We start from the raw sequence: 19571 nt of genomic DNA, 5'->3' as shown, positions 1-19571 counted from the left end.
TTGGATTCAGTCCACACTGAAGAGCAGGAGATCTCGAGGGCTTCAGGCAAGAGTCTCTTCCAGCCCTTCCTGGAGATGCTGCCAGGGATTGAACCTGGGACCTTCTGCATGCTCGTCCACTGAGCAAAGGCCCCATCTCCTTCTTATCGTCTTCCAACAACCCAGTAAGACAAGGGTTCCCAACCATTGACCCTCCAGATAGACTACAACTCCCATCATCCCAACCACAATGGCCAAACAATGTCTGAGGCCTCAAGTCTGAGCACTGTTACTGTAAGGTTAGTGGTCTCAGCCCCATATTGCAGCGGGGGAGTTGAGGCTGAGAAGCTTTCCCACGGGCACCAAGTGAGTTAATGGCGGAGGTGGGATTTACACCAGAGAAGCTCAGGCTCTTAACTAGTACGCTACTCAAGACACCGGCATTAATGCTCAGTACAATCAGCAGAACTGCATGGTACATCTTTTCCTGGACTATACCACTTCAGAATACTGGGAACAGGGAGTTCAGGATGCAAGGGTTTCTTCTAGGGGGAAACCTTGCTAGGTGGAATCCAGGGCAATATTCCACTTGCTTGTGAACAGCCCAGGCTAAGGAGGGCTCCCCGAATATTCCTTTCCTGGCTGCTGAGACAGATCTCAGATTCTACGTCCACCAGATGCTCAACAGATGGGACTTTGTCTTGGTCCTAATCCTGCATCGCACTAGATCCATCGTGTAAACTGCTGCACCAGACCATTTATGAGAGGGAGGCAAAAGAAAGTAGATGTTTTGTTGTGTGATTCCTTTCCAAATTAATTACTTTGTGTGTTGGTGTTGGTGTTGTTATGATGAGCATTTTATGCCCTTCCTGCTCCACTTTAGACCAGAACTCATAGCCGTTTGGCAATGATAAAATGAAATCGCTGTGGTGTGTCTTTTTTAAAATCAACCAGCAGGAAATTACAACAGTCCTCTTGGAGCCATATCAGTACAGCAGCAGAGCAGAATTAAGATCCTGCAAATAACATATCAAATATATGAAGCTGCCTTCCAGCCCTTGGTCTGGCTCAGTAATATCTGTTCTGACTGGCGGCAGCAGCTATCGTGGTCTCAGGCAGGTGAAGGTCGTGTGCCCCCCCCTCCGGTGTCTCCCCCCCTCCCCGGTGGCTATCTGAGATTCTTTAAGTGGAAATGCCAGAGATTGAATGTGGGGCTTTCTGCAGGCTAGGCAGGTGTGTTGCTGCTAAGTGACATTCGCTTTCCATTAGCAGGCACCAAGGGCTTCTCTGAGCAACCAAGGTCTTACCTGGTGCCTGAAATCACTTAGAACTGGGGTGAGGCCTGGGCCAGATGTTCTCCCTCAGGTGAGCATTCCACAGGGCGGAGAGAGCTTGACAGGGAGATTTGGGGCTGCAGAATAGCACACCTGGGGAGGAAACAGTCCTTACAATAACCAGGCCCTACGCCATTAAGTAAAATGGCTTGAAAATAAGCCTAACCCTAACCAGATAACAGGAGAACAGATCTTCCTGCTGAGTGATAGTCATTACTGATTTCTAGGTTAGTTCAGTTGAATTAACTATTAAGCTGAAAATGACAACTTTGAAACAGATCATGCCAAGAGTTTTTGTAAGGAAAAACTGGCCAGGGAGCAAAAATGTATCAAAAATTAAAACCAGAATGATGTGGTATGGATTTGGACCTGAGGAATCTGACTGCTGTAGCTATGCTACATTTCTCAGGATTGCTCTTTTGCAAGAAAAAAAAATTATATTCAGCCTATTCAATTCTCTCAACTGAGGAGTCTATTTCAAAAACCCTAACTAGTCCAAATTATAATCCCCAGAGAGACTGTTGAGTCCATGAATCTTCTTGATTCCTGCTTCTTTTATGCAACAGCTAAGTGGTTACAGTTCGGGGAGCTTGTCTTTAATGACGGATTCTTATCTGCATATCAAGGTCTCCATTCTGAGCGTCAAAAGCAGATGAAGTGTGAAAAGTGCCTGATCTTTTCAAGAAAAAAGAGTTGGGAGTGTCAAGTTGATTCCTTTATTCCCCAGCCAACCCATCTTGCTGATCTGTGTTTTATAATTCAGCAGGCCTCTTGAAAGCACCTTATAACTTTCTTCTGACCTGTATAGAGGGGGTAGGGTCGGGAGTGTTGATCCTAATGGGCTCACTTGCCTATATGAAGGGCGGTCAAGCCAGGCTCTTGATGTCTGGGAGGTCTGATGGATGCTATGGATGCATCCATGTGCAAGACACCTTGTGAAAAAAGGAATGGTCAGGTCCCTGCCCCAAAGGACTCCCAATCTGGAATCATCACAAGTGGGACAATGGAGGAAGGGGAGAGAAGGAGAGGCAAGGATAAGACCAGGAAGGATATGTGTTAATTTCATTTGCAGCTGTCTCCTTTCCCTCTCAGTCCATCAGAGTTTTGCTAGTCTTTTAAGGAAGGCCCCAGGTGCAATCTCTGGCAGCACCTCCATAAGAAGACCCTGCTGGGTCAGGCTAAGAAGACCTATCAGAGTGGCCCACCAGATGCCTCTGAGAAGCCCACAGGCAAGAGGGGAGGGCATGCCCTCTCTCTTGCTGTTGCTCCCCTGCAGCTGGGATTGAGAGGCATCTTGCCTCTGGGGCTGGAGGTAGCCTATAGCCATCAAGACTAGTAGCCACTGAGAGCCCTGCCCTCCATGAATTTGCCCAAGCCCCTTTTGAATTCATCCAAGCTAGTGGCTATCACCACATCCTGTGGCAGAGAATTCCATAGATTAATTATGCACTGTGACTCTTAAGGACCATGACTCTTAAGGACCAACTTCCTTTTGTTGGTCCTAAATTTTCCCGCCTTCAGTTTCATGGGATGACCCCTGATTCTAGTGTTGCGAGAAAGGGAGAAAAATTTTCTCTGTTCATAATTTTATGCACCTCGATCATGTCTCCCCGTAGCTGCCTCTTTCCAAACTAAAGAGCTTCAGATGCTGTAGCCTTGCCTCATAGGAAGGTGCTCCAGGTCCCTGATCATCATAGTTGCCCTCTTCAGCACCTTTTCCAGTTCTACAGTATCATTCTTAAAATATGGTGAACAGAACTGTACACAGTACTCCAGATGTGGCCACACCATGATTTCTATATTAGCATTTTTATTTTCAATCCCCTTCCTAATTAACCCTGGAACAGAATTTGCCTTTTGCATAGCTGCCACACACTGTCAATACTTTGCGTGAGTTGTCCATCATGAACCCATGATCTCTTTCAATCACTGACAGCTCAGACTCCATCCATGTATATGTGAAGCTGGGGTTTTTTGCCCCAGTATTCATCACTTTACACTTGCTTACACTGAACCACATTTGCCATTTTGTCATGCACCCCCCAATTTGTAGAGATCTTTTTGGAGCTCCTCACAATCTGTTTTGGATTTCACTACCCTAAATAGTTTGGTGTCATCCTCAAATATGACCATTTTACTGCTTTATGAATAATTTAAAGAGCACTGGTCCCAGTACAGTTCCCTAAGGGACCCCACTTCTTACTTCCCTCCATTGTGAAAAGTCTCCATTTATTTCTACCTTCTGTTTCCTGTCCTTCAACCAATTACCAATCCACAATTGCACCTGTCTCTTTATTCCATGACTCTTAAGTTTACTCAAGAGCCTTTGGTGAAGAACATTTTCAAAAGCTTTTTGGAAGTCCAAGTATACTATGTCAACCGGATCGTCTTTATCCACATGCCTGTCGTATTCCTATACTGCCTGACATGTGTACCCCTAGGCAGTGTTCTCTCAAAGAACTCCAAAATATTAGTGAAGCAAGACTTGCCCTTGCAGAAGCCGTGCTGGTTCTCCTTCAGCAAGGCCTTTTCTTCTATATGTTTAACAGTTTTGTCCTTAAGTATGCTTTCCATCCATTTACCCAGCACTGAAGTTAAGCTAACCAGCCTGTAGTTTCCTGGATCCCCCCCGGATCCCTTTTTGAAAATCGGAGTTACATTAGCTGCTTTCCAGTCCTCTGGTTTTAGCCTGACTGTAGGGACAAGTTGCATATTTTTGCTTGGAGATCAGCAATTTCACATTTGAGTTATTTCAGAACACTTGGGTGGACGCCATCTTGCCCTGGCAATTTAATTTTTAGCTTTTCAAGACAGCTTAGAAGAGCTTCGCTTGTCACCTCAAATTGGCCCAGTTCTTCAGCTCCCAAGCCCTGAGCTGCTTGGTTCTGGAGCAGGTATATGGTCAGTATCCTTCGCTGTGAAGACAGATGCAAAGAACTCATTCAGCTTCTCTGCAGTCTCCTTATCCTCCTTAATAATCCTTTCATGCCCTCATCCTCTAAGAATCCAACGGGCCTTCCTGGAAGGTTTTCTGCTTCTGATATGTTTAAAGAAGTTTTTCTTATTCCCCTTGAGACTTCTAGCTATATGCTTCTCAAACTCTCTTTTTGCATCCCTTATTGTCTCCTTGCAGTTCTTTTGCCAGAGTTTTTGTTCCTTTCTCTTTTCTTCATTTGGGCAGGTCTTCCATTTTCTGAAGGAGGTGAGCTTCTCTAATTCTACTTTAGCCACGCTGGTGTCCTCCTGAACTTGGTGGTACCTTTCCTCCTTCTTGGTATACAATTTCCAACTGAGCTTCTATTATTGTGGTTTTGAATAAGTTCCATGGTTTCTGGAGTGATTTGACCCTCCCAACTTTCCCTTTCAGCTTCCTTTTTACTAGTCCACTCCTTTTTGAGAGGTTTCCTCTTCTGAAGTCCAACATCTCAGTGTTGGACTTCCTTGGCAATGCTCCACTTGCATATAAGCTAAATTGGATCACACGATGGTCACTGTTCCCCAGTGGTTCTGCAACCCTGACATCTCACACCAGGTCCTGGGCACCACTCAGGATTGAGTCCAAGGTTGCCTGCTTTCAGGTTGGTTCCATAACCAACTGTTCCAAGGCACAATCATTTAGCATGTATAGAAATTTGGCCTCTCTGTCAATACCAGTATGTAAATTTGCCCAGTCCATGTGAGGATAATTGAAGTCACCCATTATTATTTTGTAAAGAAGACTAAACTAATGTCGATGGCTACAGCAACCAGCCTCAGAATTGATAATGAAGACATTGAAGTGGTGGAAAGCTTTTGCCTGTTAGGATCAACCATCAACAGTAAAGTATCCAGCAGTCAAGAAATACTCCACAGACTAGCACTTGGTAGGGTTGCATTGAAGGCCTTGGAAAGGATATTTAGATTCTGTGACGTGTTTATACCTACAAACATTAGAATTATTCGGACAATGGTTTTTCCTGTGATACTCTATGGATGCGAAAGCTGGACTTTGAAGAAGCAAGATGGAAAAAGTATTGATGCTTTTGAACTTTGGTGCTGGAGAAGACTTTTGAGGATACCATGGACAGCCAGGAAAACAAACAAATGGATCATAGAACAAATCAAACCAGAATTTTCCCTTGAGGCACAAATGACCAGGCTCAAACTATCATACTTTGGACACATGATGCAAAGATCCAGCTCCCTTGAGAAGTCCATAATGCTGAAAGAAGTAGAAGGAAAGAGAAGAGGACGTCCAGCAGCAAGGTGGATGGACTCAATTATGACAGCAATGAAGGCACCACTGGGAGACCTTAAAGGCCAAGTTGAAGACAAATCATCCTGGAGAGAATCTATCTTTGTGGTCGCTAAGAACACCAACTTGACGGCACTTAATCATCAATTATTATTTTTATTTATTATATTTTTATACCATCTGACATGTACATCTCTAAGTGATGAACAAAATCTAAAACACAATATAAAACAGTAAAAACAGTTAAAATTTCACAAAATAAAGTAAAAACAATCTAATAAGATAAAAATTAAGTTTAAAATTAATTTCAGTTAATTTCTGTTTTCTCATGGCCTGAGAAAACAGAAGCATCTTGAGGGTCTGTCTCTCTTTGACTCCTCTCTGATTTGCTTCCAACTCCAGGTTACTCTCAGCATTTTTATCCAGAGGGCACGTCCTTAGTAAAACATTTTCTTTCAGTCCTTGTATTGTCACCCATAATGATTCTGGGGAATACTCTGGTCCCCCTAGGTTTTCTAGCTTGTTGGATTCTGTTCCTTCTTTAATATGGAGAGGGGAGCTGGTCTTGTGGTAGCAAGCATGACTTGCCTCCTTAGCTAAGCAGGGTCCAGCATGGTTGCAAATGAATGGGAGACTACAGGTGAGCACTGTAAGAGATTCCCCTCAGGGGATGGAGCCACTCTGGGCAGAGCAATAGGTTCCAAGTTCCCCCCTGGCATCTCCAAGATAGGGCTGATAGAGAGATTCCTGCTGGCAACCTTGGAGAACCTGCTGCCAGTCTGTTTAGAAAATAATGAGCTAGATAAACCAATGTTCTGACTCAGGATACAACAGCTTCCTATGTTCCTATATCCCCATTTCCCTCCTGCTCCTTTTGGAGAGGAGAGCTGATCTTGTGGTAGCAAGCATGACTTGTCCCCTTAGCTGAGCAGGGTCTACCCTGGTTGCATATGAATGGTAGACTAGAAGTGTGGGCACTGTGAGATATTCCCCTGAGGGGATGGAGCTGCTCTGGGAAGAGCATCTCAGGTTCCAAGTTCCCTCCCTGGCAGCATCTCCAAGATAGGCTGAGAGAGGTATTCTGGCCTGCAACCTTGGAGAAGTTGCTTGTCCCCTTAGCTAAGTAGGGTCTGCCCTGGTTGCATATGAATGAGAGACTACATGTGTGAGCACTGTAAGATACTCCCTTTAAGGGGTGAAGCTGCTCTGGGAAGAGCATCTCAGGTTCCAAGTCCCCTCCCTGGCAGCATCTCCAAGATTAGGGCAGAGAGATATTCCTGCCTGCAACCTTGGAGAAGCCGCTGTCAGACTGTGTAGACAATACTGAGCTAGATAGACCAATGGTCTGACTCAATATATGGCCACTTCCTGTGTTCCTAAATGTTTTATAGAGAGGAGAGCTGGTCTTGTGTTAGCAAGCATGACTTGTCCCCTTAGCTAAGCAGGTTCCACCCTGGTTGCATATGAACGGGAGACTTGATGTGTGAACACTGTAAAATATTCCCTTCAGGGGATGGGGCCACTCTGGGAAGAGCGTCTGCACGCTTGCAAACAGAAGTTTCCAAGTTCCCTCCCTGGCAGCATCTCCAAGATAGGGCTGGGAGAGACTCCTGCCTGCAACCTTGGAGAAGCCGTTGCTTGTCTGTGTAGACAATACTGAGCTAGATGGACCAAGGGCCTGACTCAGTGTATGGCAGCTTCCTATGTTCCTGTGTAATATACAGTGCCACTCCACCCCCAATCCAACTCTCCCTGTCCTTTCTGTAGAGTTTGTATCCAGGAATAACGGTGCCCCACTGGTTCTCACCGTTCCACCAGGTTTCCGTTATGCCCACTATATCTAAGTTTTCATGAGCAACCAAGGAAGGGCTGGGAAAGAAAGACTTCTGCTTGCAACCTTGGAGAGCTCCTGCCAGTCCACCTAGCTGACAATACTAGATGAACCAACGGCATGACTTGGTTTAAGGCAGCCTCCAGTGTAACCTATGTACACATCTAGGTTCAATCCCTGGTGTCTCCAGGTAGGGCTGGCAAAGATCCCTGCCTGAGGCCCTGGAGACCTGCTGCCAGCCAGTACTGAGAGATATGGTCTGGCTTGGTAGAAGCAGTTTCCCATGTTCATACTGTCATCGCCGATGTTGTACCTTCACGGTGGCAGTCTCTGGCAATACGCTGCCATCTAATTCTCAGCCTGCCTGCCTCCCCAGTCCGGTTTTCTCTCATGCATGGCCTCTCGCCTCTTTCCCCAAGGTGCCGTCTTCCCATGTCTTTGTCATAGTCTCATGGTGCTCCCTGGTGGATTAGTGTGGGTGGCTACTCCAGCTTCTGCAGCAGGAGAATCACCTCCACTCCTCCATCAGCTGAACTGCCACTTTAGCAAGTGCTTGATCCAAGAGCATGTGGTGTTTTGGCAGGCATGGGGTTAACGTTTAGTTTTAGCTGTGCTAGAGAGTTTGGACTCTAGAGAGCTGCCGATCCAAATGTTCAGTATGAGAGAGTGAGAGGACAGCTGGAACCCCTGTAGAACAGTTAGATGGGGTTTGGGGTCAGCGGAGAAATGGAAGAGTCTCTCTTTTAGTAGGACTCAGAGAAAAGACAGCTTTATGAATACGCTGGGTTAATAAGTGAGGGAACTGAAGAGGACTTTCTGAGTACACATGGAGAATGACCTATGAATTAGCCTCTGCTAAACAGAAATCTGAGTATCCAAAAGGATGGAGAAGTTGTGAAGTAATTCAAATAAGTTCTGGTGAAGAACTAGTGAAGTGTCTGCAGGGGCGTATCTAGGGTAGGGCAGGCAGGGCCACTTGAAGGTGGGCGCCATTTTTGAAAATTAAAAAAAAAATTAAAAAATGGCCACCAAAAACAAAATGGCCACCATGCATGCTCAAATGGCCTCTGTGAGGCCCTAGGCCATGCCATGACTCGCAGAGGCTATTTAAGCATATATGGTGGCCATCTTGTTTTCAGCGGCCATTTTTTTAAAAAAAGTTATTTTTAAAAATGGCCACTGCACATGCTCAAATGGTCCCTGTGAGGCCCTAGAGGCCAGTGGGGGGAGGGGGAACCTTTGCAGACCCCCTCATGGCCTTTAGGAAGCCCACCAAAGGGGCTACAGGTTAAAAAATTAAACATTTTTAATATAATATAAGTCACTGTACACATATTCAGATTGGCACTATGTACAGAGAATCAGGGCTTGTGAATACTGAGCTAAAGCTTAAGAGCTAGGATTGTATTCATTTGCTCTTATTTTGCTTCTTGTGATAAATGAGTTAAATGTGATGTCTTAATAATATGGCTATTAATGGTGAGTTTGTCTTTGAATCAGTGTGAAATCCTTAGTATTAAGCCCCACTGGGAGTTTCTTGCTCTCTTTCTCTCATTTTCTGAAAGACTAGAATATATTCCAGGCAGTGACACAGTTTACTCTGCATATCCTTTAATTATTTTCAGAGTATCTGGGAAAAGTCAAATTCTCCATTTATTTTTAAAACTTATGTAATAGTGATGCTACAATGCATAGTAGAGAATTAGACAGGCACTTCTGTTTAGTTTTCCAAGTACACCTCCACATAGTATTTGGATATTTCATGAGCCCCAGCATACTGAAATTTCCAGCATTTTTGGTCTGGCTACGTCCACTGCTAAATAGTTTTTGAAAGATTAAAAGATTAACGAGCTTGAGTTGTATTTTTCAACTGATATTATGGTAAAATTATCTGAAAGATGGGTGTCAGATGTTTGGACAGGGGGCACAATTTCAGTGCTTGCCCTAGGCGCTATTTTCCCTAGATATGCCTCTGAGTGTCTGTGTACTGGTTAGTGGAGTGTGACAAGCCAGCATAAAACCCTACTGTTTTGTAATGTAAAGTGAGACAAAACAACCTCAGTTAAAACCATTTATGCTAAGCTATGCAAACCAATTGCATTGTGCTAAATACAGAGGCTTGAAGTGCATTTTAAGGTGGCCACAAGTATAAAGTCTAATTGAAATCTTCAGGAACGTTTATAAAATTTAAACAACATTGTAATATAACCTAACAGCACTGGAACACAGCAGAGCAATAAAGACGTTATATTGAAGTCCCTGGCGTAAGCTGCTCTTGGGTCATATTCTGCCATTTGAAGGTATCTTGGGATCGCTTTGTATATTGAAGGCAGGTACACAAGCACAAATCAATTTATTTATTTATTTTTGAGAGAACGAATACAGCAATCTGAAGCTGCCAAGTACCAAAACTGGTGTATACTGCTTGTCCTAGAAACTACTTACACAGGACCCTGAGGGTTCCCATCAAAGCAACCCATCAGGTCCACCCCACTCTTTTTGGAGGGGGAAATCGGGCTGTGTGTGCAGGATACAAGGTGCACTCCTCAGAGAGCCAGAATGGGTACAGCAGCAGCTTCCTATTCAGGGTACTCTTGGTAGCAGAACCTCGTTTGCCGACACGTACTGCATGAAATAATCCAAGACTGGTCTGCTTCTTCATTTGCACCTCAAAATGGGATTTGCAGGCTGGTAAATCCCAACTAGGCGACCTCTGCTGCCCCTTGTGAGGTTGCTGGTCTTTGTAGGTAACTGGAAATGCTGGACGCAAAAGGCGATCCTCGGAGAAAGCCTGTTTGATTATCAGGTGTGCTCTGTTCCTTAATGTTGACGATTGTGGCTGGTTCTGGGTCTCTTCCCCCACGGCTTGCCTCAGTGCCATTTCTTTAATGAATTTGTGAGTTAGTGCTGCAACATTTAGTTAAGTTCAGTTGCTGATGTGTTTAAATGCAGCCTGGCAGGTGAATTGTGAGGCCAGATGGTTTCCAAATTCTGGACTGGAGGGCAAGGAAGGGAGGATAGTAATCTTCTGTTCCATGTACTGAACTCCCCCGATTGCCTTGAGAAAGAATGTGTTCCTCCAGCAAATGAAGCCGCTTGAATTGCAGCCCTGTAAATTGGGGAACCAATATAACATGAATTATTTTACATGTCATTTAGCTGCATGGATTCATTCCCAGGCTGTGGAGTGAGACAGGAAGGGAAGGCGCAAATGTTTTCCTTCAGCATAGTGAGGGTTTAATGATGAGTGTCCAGCAGATTAGGATGTGTCAGTTGCTGGTTTGTGGTTTACGTTTTGCTCATTTTTTGAACATTTGAACATTTTATTTCTGGAGGGGCCCCCAGAGTTTTACAAATGCAGTTGGGGGAAACAGAGAAGCCACATGTTGGATAGAAAGAATCCTGGGAATGCCAAGGATGGCCAGCTCGAGGCGCTCCAGCTGTTGTTAGACTACAACTCCCATCAGCTGCAGCCACATTGTTTCTGGGGATGATGGGGTGAAGTACGTGATATACAAGAAAAGGGTCTTGTGGAGGTGAAATAACACCCAACGGAGAAGACATTAGCAGATGTACTTTGATTGATTGATTGTTCGTTCAGTTTATATACCACTTTTCATTGAAATCATCTCAAAGCGGTTTACAATATAGTTAAAACAATATTTATTTGTTTGTTTGTTTTATTATTACATTTATATCCCGCTCTCCCTCCAAGGAGCCCAGAGAGGTGTACTGCATACTTAGGTTTCTCCTCACAACAACCCTGTGAAGTAGGTTAGGCTGAGAGAGAAGTGACCGGCCCAGAGTCACCCAGCAAGTCTCATGGCTGAATGGGGATTTGAACTCGGGTCTCCCCGGTCCTAGTCCAGCACTCTAACCACTACACCACGCTGGCTCTAAATACACAATACACAATTAAAATACAAAAATTAGAGCTATTAATATAAATCTAAAAATAATCTCTATTTTACCAATTTAAAAACCTCTGTAAACTGTAGTGGAAGCTGAGATTGCCAGCTGGGAGAGCATTCTAAAGCCTGGGGGCTGTGACTGAGCAGGCCCTGTCACACCTGCTTGACATCTGAGCCGCTTTCACTGTCGGCATGTGGAGTATATTTTGTCTCAACATGCTTTGTTCTGTATTTTGTCTTCCCCATTTGTGAAAGCAAAGTGCAACTTTGATTGTCCTCAAACAATTCAGTTGGTTTTGGTTTATCAGCTCCAAAGTCTTGCAACAGTTTGTGTTTCCTGGCAAGCCTGAGTGGCTGACACTTATTCCACTTCCGGAGAGGAAAGAGCGACAGTGTTTTGCTTTCGGCTTCACCAACTAATTACTTCACTTCCATAAAAGAACAGGTATCCCCTTGTGGATTTACGATCTGTTCTATCTTCTGCCCAATCTGCATGCATATAACCCACTAGTCTAGGATTACTACTTGCTGGCAATTTCAGTTTTAGATTAGCTGTACCTTTAAGGTACCTACCCAGTCTGCTAACTGCAATCCAGTCCTTCTTGCTGGGTGTACTTACTTTCCTGCTTAAAATTCTGCATTTGCCTTCGTCTGCGGTTGCCACCGGCTCGTCTGGTGGCTACTCAGGGATGGGCCTTCTCCGTTGCTGCTCCAAAGCTCAAAATAAGTTTTTGTGAGACAGGATGCTGGACTAAACAGGCATCCTGCCCCCCTGTTCTGATTCAGCAGGGCTCTTAAGTCTTAAAGGAGGCGAATCCAGAACAGTAGCAGGGAGGTGCTGCAGGCACAAAAGGCCATGGTGTTGATGTCCCTTGTCGATTCTCCATCATGGACACAGCAGCCTTCCCTTTGGGCTTCTTGTTAGGGCAGGGGTTCTCAAATATGAGTTGTTGGACTACAACTCCCATCATCCCCAGCCACGATGGCCTTTGGTCATGGCTGTAGATGATGGGAGTTGTGATCCAACATCATCTGGGGACCCATGTTTGAGAACCTTTGTGTTAGGGCCTTTTGAGTTTTGAAGTGTGAAGCAACCATGCATATTTATTTATTTTTATTTAAAATATATCTATGCCGCCCAAAACTTGCATCTCTGGGCAGTTTACAATTAAAATCATTTAACACATTAAATCAATTAACAAAATCATTTAACACATTAAAACATTTAAAACTCAATATTAAAAATTAAAACTATAAATCTAATTAAAAGCCTGGATGAATAAATGTGTCTTCAGTGCCTTTTTAAAAGTTGCCAGAGATGGGGAGGCTCTTATTTCAACAGGGAGCACATTCCAAAGTCCAGAGACAGCAACAGAGAAGGCCCGTTCCTGAGTAGCCACCAGATGAGTAGGTGCCAATTGCAGAAGAACCTCTCCAGATTATCTTAACAGGCGGTGGGGACTCATGGCGAAGAAGACATTCTCTTAAATATGACTGACATCCAGTTCTTTTTCAGTTTTCCTGCTGTGGAGGTGATGAATTCAGAGACTGGCATGTGAATCCATACCATTCATGCAACAGCAGTGGCCCTCTGGCCTGTGGGGTGCCCTACACGTGCTGCATCAAGAAGGTGAGATTAAAGAAGCTTGAACCCAGAACTTCTCTAAGAAATAGAAGATGGTTCTCTGGGCTGCCTTCTGCAGTGGTACAGATATGGGCTCAGTGCTGGGAGAGACCCAAAATGACTCTTGCTTGTCTGGTCCACTGATTGAGTTGCATGGCTTTGCATCAGTCTGAGGTCCCGAGTTCAAATACAGAAGCTTCTGCTAGTGTCAGGCCTCGGCATAGAAGAGCGCTGCATTTGAACTTATGAACTTGGCCTGAAATGAAGCCATGCAGTGCCCCAATGGACCTCACAAGCAGGAGTCATCTTGGGTCTCTGCCAACATTGAGCAGGTAGTTAAAGGTATTTTCAGGGCATTTCACTCCTCCGATAGCTGCTTGATCATTAGCAGAACTCAAAGCACCTCACCAGACATCTGTTGGTATTTTTATCTTCCTTGCACTCGCTGCACCTCTCTTCTTTAAAATTTATTTCACTCTTTCTGCTCCTGGCCACAGAGAATTCAGAGCTGTGTTATGTGGAGAAATACTTTCCTTGCTTGTTAATCAATGGGATGTTAATTTTAATTGGTACCCTCTAGCCCAGGTACTGTCCTGTGAAGGCAAGCACCTGTTCTCCTTCAGCCTTCTGAAATGTGCTTATTATTTTATACTCTTCTGCCATATGTGGGTGTAAAGGGGGCTGGTTTCCATGTGGAGTGTCAAGGGAGCCCAATGCAAATTAGATTTAAGTAAAAGCCTAGACTAGACAGTGGGTGGCACAGATCAAGGCCCTTGGCTTCTTGGTTGATCCACCCACCCTCCCATCCATCCATCCATCTGTGCTGGGTTCCATAGTCTTGGTGTGTTTGTTTGTTTCCTTCTCAGGAAGTCTGAGTTAGATTTTTCCTTAATTCACGTGTGCTTAAGCCCAGAGAGCCTGCTCAACAATTGTTTAAAAAAACAATACAAAGCAGCACAGTTCCTAAGACAGAAAGACATGCAGCACACATATGCGGAAATGTGGAGGTTCCATCTTCAGTCACAAGTAGCTGCTATCTGTACAGTGCAGAAACAGAATGAGAATCCCCATGTCAATGGATCCAGGAGGAGGAGGACCACGCATCACGGTCGAATGCCACCTGGGCTTCAGCACCAGCCTGCCTGAGGATCTGGTCTGCTGAATCCAAGGTCCATCCGAACCCCAGACTAGCCCCTACCAAGTCTGGGCGAGGGAGATGTGCCTACATGTCCCCCTTTGGGGCTCCCTGGAGGCCTCTGGTGGCCACTTTGGGAAGCAGGATGTTGGACTATGACTTGATCCATGTATGTGCCTTTGTGAGCCAGCCGTGAGGTCAGCTTTGTATGTGCAATGAATCTTCTTCATGGCAGCATTCAGAACAGTTGGAGGGAAGTGCATGAAGTCAGATATTTAGGTTGCACAAAGGTAGTATCTCCACACACTCTCCTGTGCCAACCGGACCTCACTTGGTCTACTGTGTCCTCCTGGAGATTGAGTCCTACAAGGAACAGTTGAAAGGGCTGGGTATATTTAGCCTGGAGAAGAGAAGAATGTGGGGGGAGGGAAGGGGGCCGTCTTCACATATCTGAAGGGCTGTCACACCAGAGGAGGAGCAGGCTTGTTCTCTGTGGCTGCACAGGGCAGGGCTAGAACCCAAGAGTGGAGTTGAAACTGCAAGGAAGCAGATTTAGGCTAGGCATTGCGGAGAATTTCCTGACTCCAAGAGCTGTTTGGTAGAGCAACGGTCGTGGTGGGCTCTCCTTTGCTGGATGTTTTCAAACAAAGGCTGGGTGGTCATCTGTGGGGGGTGCTGTAGCCGATTTCTTAACTGAGCTGTGGGCCGGACTAGAACTCTGAACTCCCTTTGAACTCTGAAACTGCTGTCCAACTCCGTTAGTCATGGCCAAGCACCACTGCAGCCCATGTGCGGTCAATGGGACAAGATGAACGTGACTAACTGAATGCTCTTAACTTCAGTCCTGACTAACTTAGTCTGGAGGCTGCCCTATGACTCTACAACCTCTTGCCCTTCAGCTTGCAATTTCCCAGCTTGCAATGTTCTGTCCAAATCAGAGGCTTGTTCAATTGCCTCTAGCCTGACTAATAGTAACTTGCAAGAAACCTTTTGGGAGCGCCTCAGTTTTATGTCTTAATTCTGATCTGACCTGGAGGCTCGCAGAACAGTGCTCGGGCCCCATTAAGATCACTGGGCCTCTTGCTTCTTGGTGGCTTGTATAAATCTGAAATGTTTCCTCTCAGTTCCACCATCTCTCTCCACTCCCTCCGGGTGCCTGGGCTCGGTCTCCCCTTCTGCAGAGTCCCAGCTGGGCAGGCTTTTCTGCTCCTTCAGCATTTGGGGAGGGGGAGCTCCTTTCATTCAGAAATAATAGTAGTAGTGAGGGTTTCCATCCTTCTACAGCTGGGCTGCACCGCTTGGCCCTCCAGCTGCTTCTGGACTACAGTTCCCATAACCCCCAGCCACAGTGGCCAATGTCACGGATGATGGGAGTGGTAGTCTGACGTCTGCAGGAGAGCCAAAGTTGCACAGCCCTCTTTCACAGGCATGGGGGTGTGTGGATGGGAAGGGCTCAGTCAGTGGCCCGAGTCCTGCGTATTCCCTTCCAGGCTTCTAGGCAAGCAGCAAGGCTCAGGATCACGGGAAGAGCAGGAGAGGAGCAAAGTCTGTCTTGAAGGCCGCCAGCAGCAGGAGCTGCTCTGTGGAGTTTCTGCTGGTGGAGTTTCACAGCAGCAGCGGACAGTTGGTGCCATTCGCAGGGCTGCAGCAGGGCTGTCCTTGGGGCAGGGCCACGGCCTGGGACTGCGCTCTTGTTGCTGCCATGAGAATTAACTGGAAGGGGGCCTGCACTGGCTGATCTGGCCCAGGCCTCCTCACACCCTACCAGGGCCTTGCATGGCTGCCCCATCCCTCCTGGCGCACGGATCATGCCCTGACACTGTCCTCAGGAGTCCTCCTCCCAAGCAGGGCTCTGGCATGGGTGCCCCCTGATGCCGAGACACCGCCGTGCTGCTGAGTCCCAGCTCCTCTTTCAGGCTTCTGGAGGGGCCGAGGGGTAACTGCAGTCCAGAGTCGGGGTGTGGTGGGCCCCCTAGTTCTGCAGATGCCCCTGGCTGGCTATCATCAGGGGTCTGTCCTCGGGGCTTCTTTCAGGGAGCCCTGACTACCTTGGGTCAGTGCCACCAGCTGGTTGAAGTGCTCATGAGACGCTGAACTGTTGTGGCTTGAAGAGCCAATGCAGGGGTTGGGGCTGCAGTGCAGACGCAATCTCCGTGCTGCTTCTCAAAAGGGGCCACGTGGCACCTCTCAGGGGGTGCTTGTTGGGCTCTGCTGCTGCTGCTGAGCATCACGGATTTTAGTCTCTCAGGTCCAAAGTGCCCCAGAGGTGGCGGGGGAGGGGGAGCTGATGCGTGTGCACCTCTCCCCAGAGGAGGCCCTGAGGACATTTCGAACGGCATTGCCCACATCCTCCGTGTGTTTGCGTGTGGCATGGCGTGCTGTTCAAGAAGGCCTTTTGGCCAAGGGTTTGAGTGCCTCATGTGAGTTCTCGTCGCCAATGTGGTACAAAAATACCACTTGTTGAAACTTCCGGGGGAAAGCCACCTGGGGTCTGCTGATGGAAATTATTCTCTCGCTGGTTGTTTTTGTTTTTAATGAACTGGAACTTGAGGGGTGTGTGTGTAGAGGGGGGCTATCTTACCCTTTGCCCTTGAGTGGTGGTATTCACAAAACCAGGAGCCAGGCGGTGTCAATCACTCAGTGGCAAAAGGAATAGCATTTGTCTTCTAAACTCTTCCGTAACCCTGACTCGGCATTACAATGTCCAAAGAAGGTCCTCATTCTAAGGTCTGCCAATAATGATCCTTGCCATTTAGATAATGCCTTTTATAAGGTTCAGATCACTCCGCATACATTTATTGGGCAATCCTTAGAGCAGTCCTTCAAGGTAGAGATGTGCATGGAACCAGCGACTGCCGGTTCAAGGGTGGGGGGGGTGGACTGGGGAGGGTGCTATTCCCCCAACCCCCACCGCGTTTCCCCTGCTGGCACTGTTCTCAAAAAGGAGTGAACAATCAAAAGAAAAAAGGATTTGCCCTTCTTCGTGGGGTAAACTGCGCAAGGGAGCTGGACTCTGTCTGACTTTGCAGACCTTTCTCGAACAGAAGCAGCTAATTCACAACCAAGCAACTAACTTGTGCAAATGTCCTTGAACAGGGGACAGCTTGACTTTTGGTGTGGATTAGGCAGGTTGTATTACAGGTCAGCCTTTCGTTGCAAAGGTCGAGGGTAGCTAATTTCAACATCGAGATCTACTGGGATATTTCAGAAGTGACTTGAGCCAGCTCTTCCGTCAGGACATGCACATCATCCAGGCAGGGTCATGGACAACATATAATTTTTAAGCTGGAGCAGGGTTGCTGCTTTCTTGTGAACTTTTGAGTATAATTGCCAAGTGTCAAGGAAAAACTGGAGTGCGTTCTTTTCAGTGTAGCACTGCAGTCAAATAGAGTAAAGTAGCTTAAACTGAGGGTACCTTAGCTTGGGCTGTAGATCTGGGGCTGTAGCTTAGTGACGGAGCATCTGCTCTTCATCCAGAGGAGGAGGAGAGCTGATCTTCTGGTAGCAAGCATAAATTGCTTTCCTAAGCAGGGCCTGCCCTGGTTTGCATTTGAATGAGTGACTACATGCGTAAGATATTCCCCTTAGGGGATGTGGCCATAGCTCAGTGGGGAAGCGTACAGTACATGCAGATGGTCCAAAGGGACTGGGGGCGACTCCTGCCTGGAACCTCGGAGAGCCACTGCCAGTCAGTGTAGTAGAGAGCTAGATGGACCAGTGGTCTGACTCGGTATAAGGCAGGTTCCTACGTTGCTATGTAAGACTGAGACGGAAACACTTTTCCTTGATGCATGTTTTCCTGCTGTCTTGAAGTATTTCTGAGACATATGATTTCCAACAGAGGTACAGTGAGAGCAAAGCAGCAGCTCCACTCCTGGGAAAACTAGGGTTTGGATCCATCCATAACTGTGGCTGAGAAGCCGCAGTGTCCGTGCAAAGCTCCACACAGGGGCGGGTTGCCCTGTCCTCTCCTCTGGGTTGAGTAACACGCTCTACATAGATGTGAAGAGAGAAGAGGACAAGGCCGCCCTTGAAGGCTGGCGGGAACTGCTCCACACGGGTGCTAGGGTTGTTCAGGCTCAGTGGGAGACATGCAGGGGCAAGATCTCACGGGAGAAGGAATCGACATGCTGAGTCAGGACACCCTGATTGGCTGCCAGTTATCTCAAGCCCTATATCAAGCAAACGCTGTTCCTGGGACAGTACTGTCAGCAACATTGCCTTCCACAGACAGTGTTCCTCGTGCTATAATTGTTCAACCTTTCTTGTTTCAGCCTGTCCTTGTTCTGTTCCTTCCTTGCTCCTTTATTTCAGTTATTGCTCAGATATTGTCGAGGGGGGTACCTAATTTAGTTTCAAGGGGACTTTATTTTGTTTCTACTACTTTATCTTTGAGAGTCATCCTTCGCTTTCATCCATGCTGCTAAGCGGCTCCTTTCTTATCTACAGAATTTCTATCTTGACTCACAGAAGTGGATCTGGAGGGACCATAAATCCTGTCGGGTCAGCCGTGCCAACATATTTACAAGAGCTCCTGAGAGAGCCCATGCAGGCAATGCCCCTCTTGGCTGCAGAGACATTCAGGGCTGCCCAACCTGTGAAACGGGCCTTGGTGCAGAAATAGCTGCTCGGGACCTTGAGTTGGATCAGCACTGAGCCTAAGTGCATCCTCTTTGCGAGCTGAAAGGGAAGTCCTGCTGCTCTCTTTGCAGAACTCATTTATTGTTCCCTAAGCAGGAGGGGCTGCTGTTCTAAATGAGTCTGAGAACCTAAAAGGATGCCGTCTTGGAGACCGTGTGTGCCATTTAGCAGCTGGTGCCTGATGGCTTATCCAGCAGAGAAAGAGAGAGTCACTCTAGTGGTTTTAGCCATTTCAACTTGTGCATACTTGGTTATTTCATTAATGCATGCAGTTAACAGACAAAGCTTGTGCCTTGTTTAGAGCTGATGCCACACAAAGAGGCAAAAACACCTCACTGCATGTATGTGCTGATGGGGTTTGAAGTAGCAGCGCCTTCTCAAGAAAGGGGTCTTGGTGACCTAGCGGAGAACTCCATGAAAGTGTCAGCTCCATTTGCAGTGCAGAAAGCCAGCTCCAGATCAGAAATTACTAAGAACTGGCCTCTATAATAGCACCCTTGCAGAGACCCATAGGGTGGCCCGGTCTTTTTTTCCCCCCCATCATCATCATCATCATCATCATCACTACTTGTATCACTATTATAATTATAATAGTAATTATTATAGTGGTGGACCTCGATATTCACAGGGGTTCCATTTCCTGCTGTAGCCATGGATATGGAAACCGCAGCTATTGAGTCATTGAGGCTATGGAATCGTGGGGGTTATTTATTTAATATTCATTTATTTAAAATATTTATACCCCACCCCTCCAGTGCACGACTGCTCAGGGCAGCTCACAACAATAAGATACAGTACAATAAGACACAAGATACAATAAAAGTAAAAAAATTAACTAAATTAACCCCCTTCCAAAAAGTTGTCAGATTAAAAACCACAGTC

At 46.4% G+C, this 19571-nt stretch overlaps 1 protein-coding gene across 1 annotated transcript in view; it reads left to right on the top strand.

Annotated features, from left to right (window-relative positions):
• Positions 1–19571, top strand: part of LOC128333521 (tetraspanin-15-like) — a 114944-nt gene that overhangs the window by 65721 nt on the left and 29652 nt on the right. The window contains exon 5 of the mRNA XM_053269019.1: positions 12806–12919. Within this exon, the coding sequence (XP_053124994.1) occupies positions 12806–12919 (114 nt within the window). The remainder of the gene's footprint in view (positions 1–12805; positions 12920–19571) is intronic.

This window comes from Hemicordylus capensis, chromosome 8 (assembly GCF_027244095.1).
Source record: "Hemicordylus capensis ecotype Gifberg chromosome 8, rHemCap1.1.pri, whole genome shotgun sequence".
Taxonomy (NCBI): Eukaryota; Metazoa; Chordata; class Lepidosauria; order Squamata; family Cordylidae; genus Hemicordylus; species Hemicordylus capensis.
This window is presented reverse-complemented; position numbering and strand designations above follow the sequence as displayed.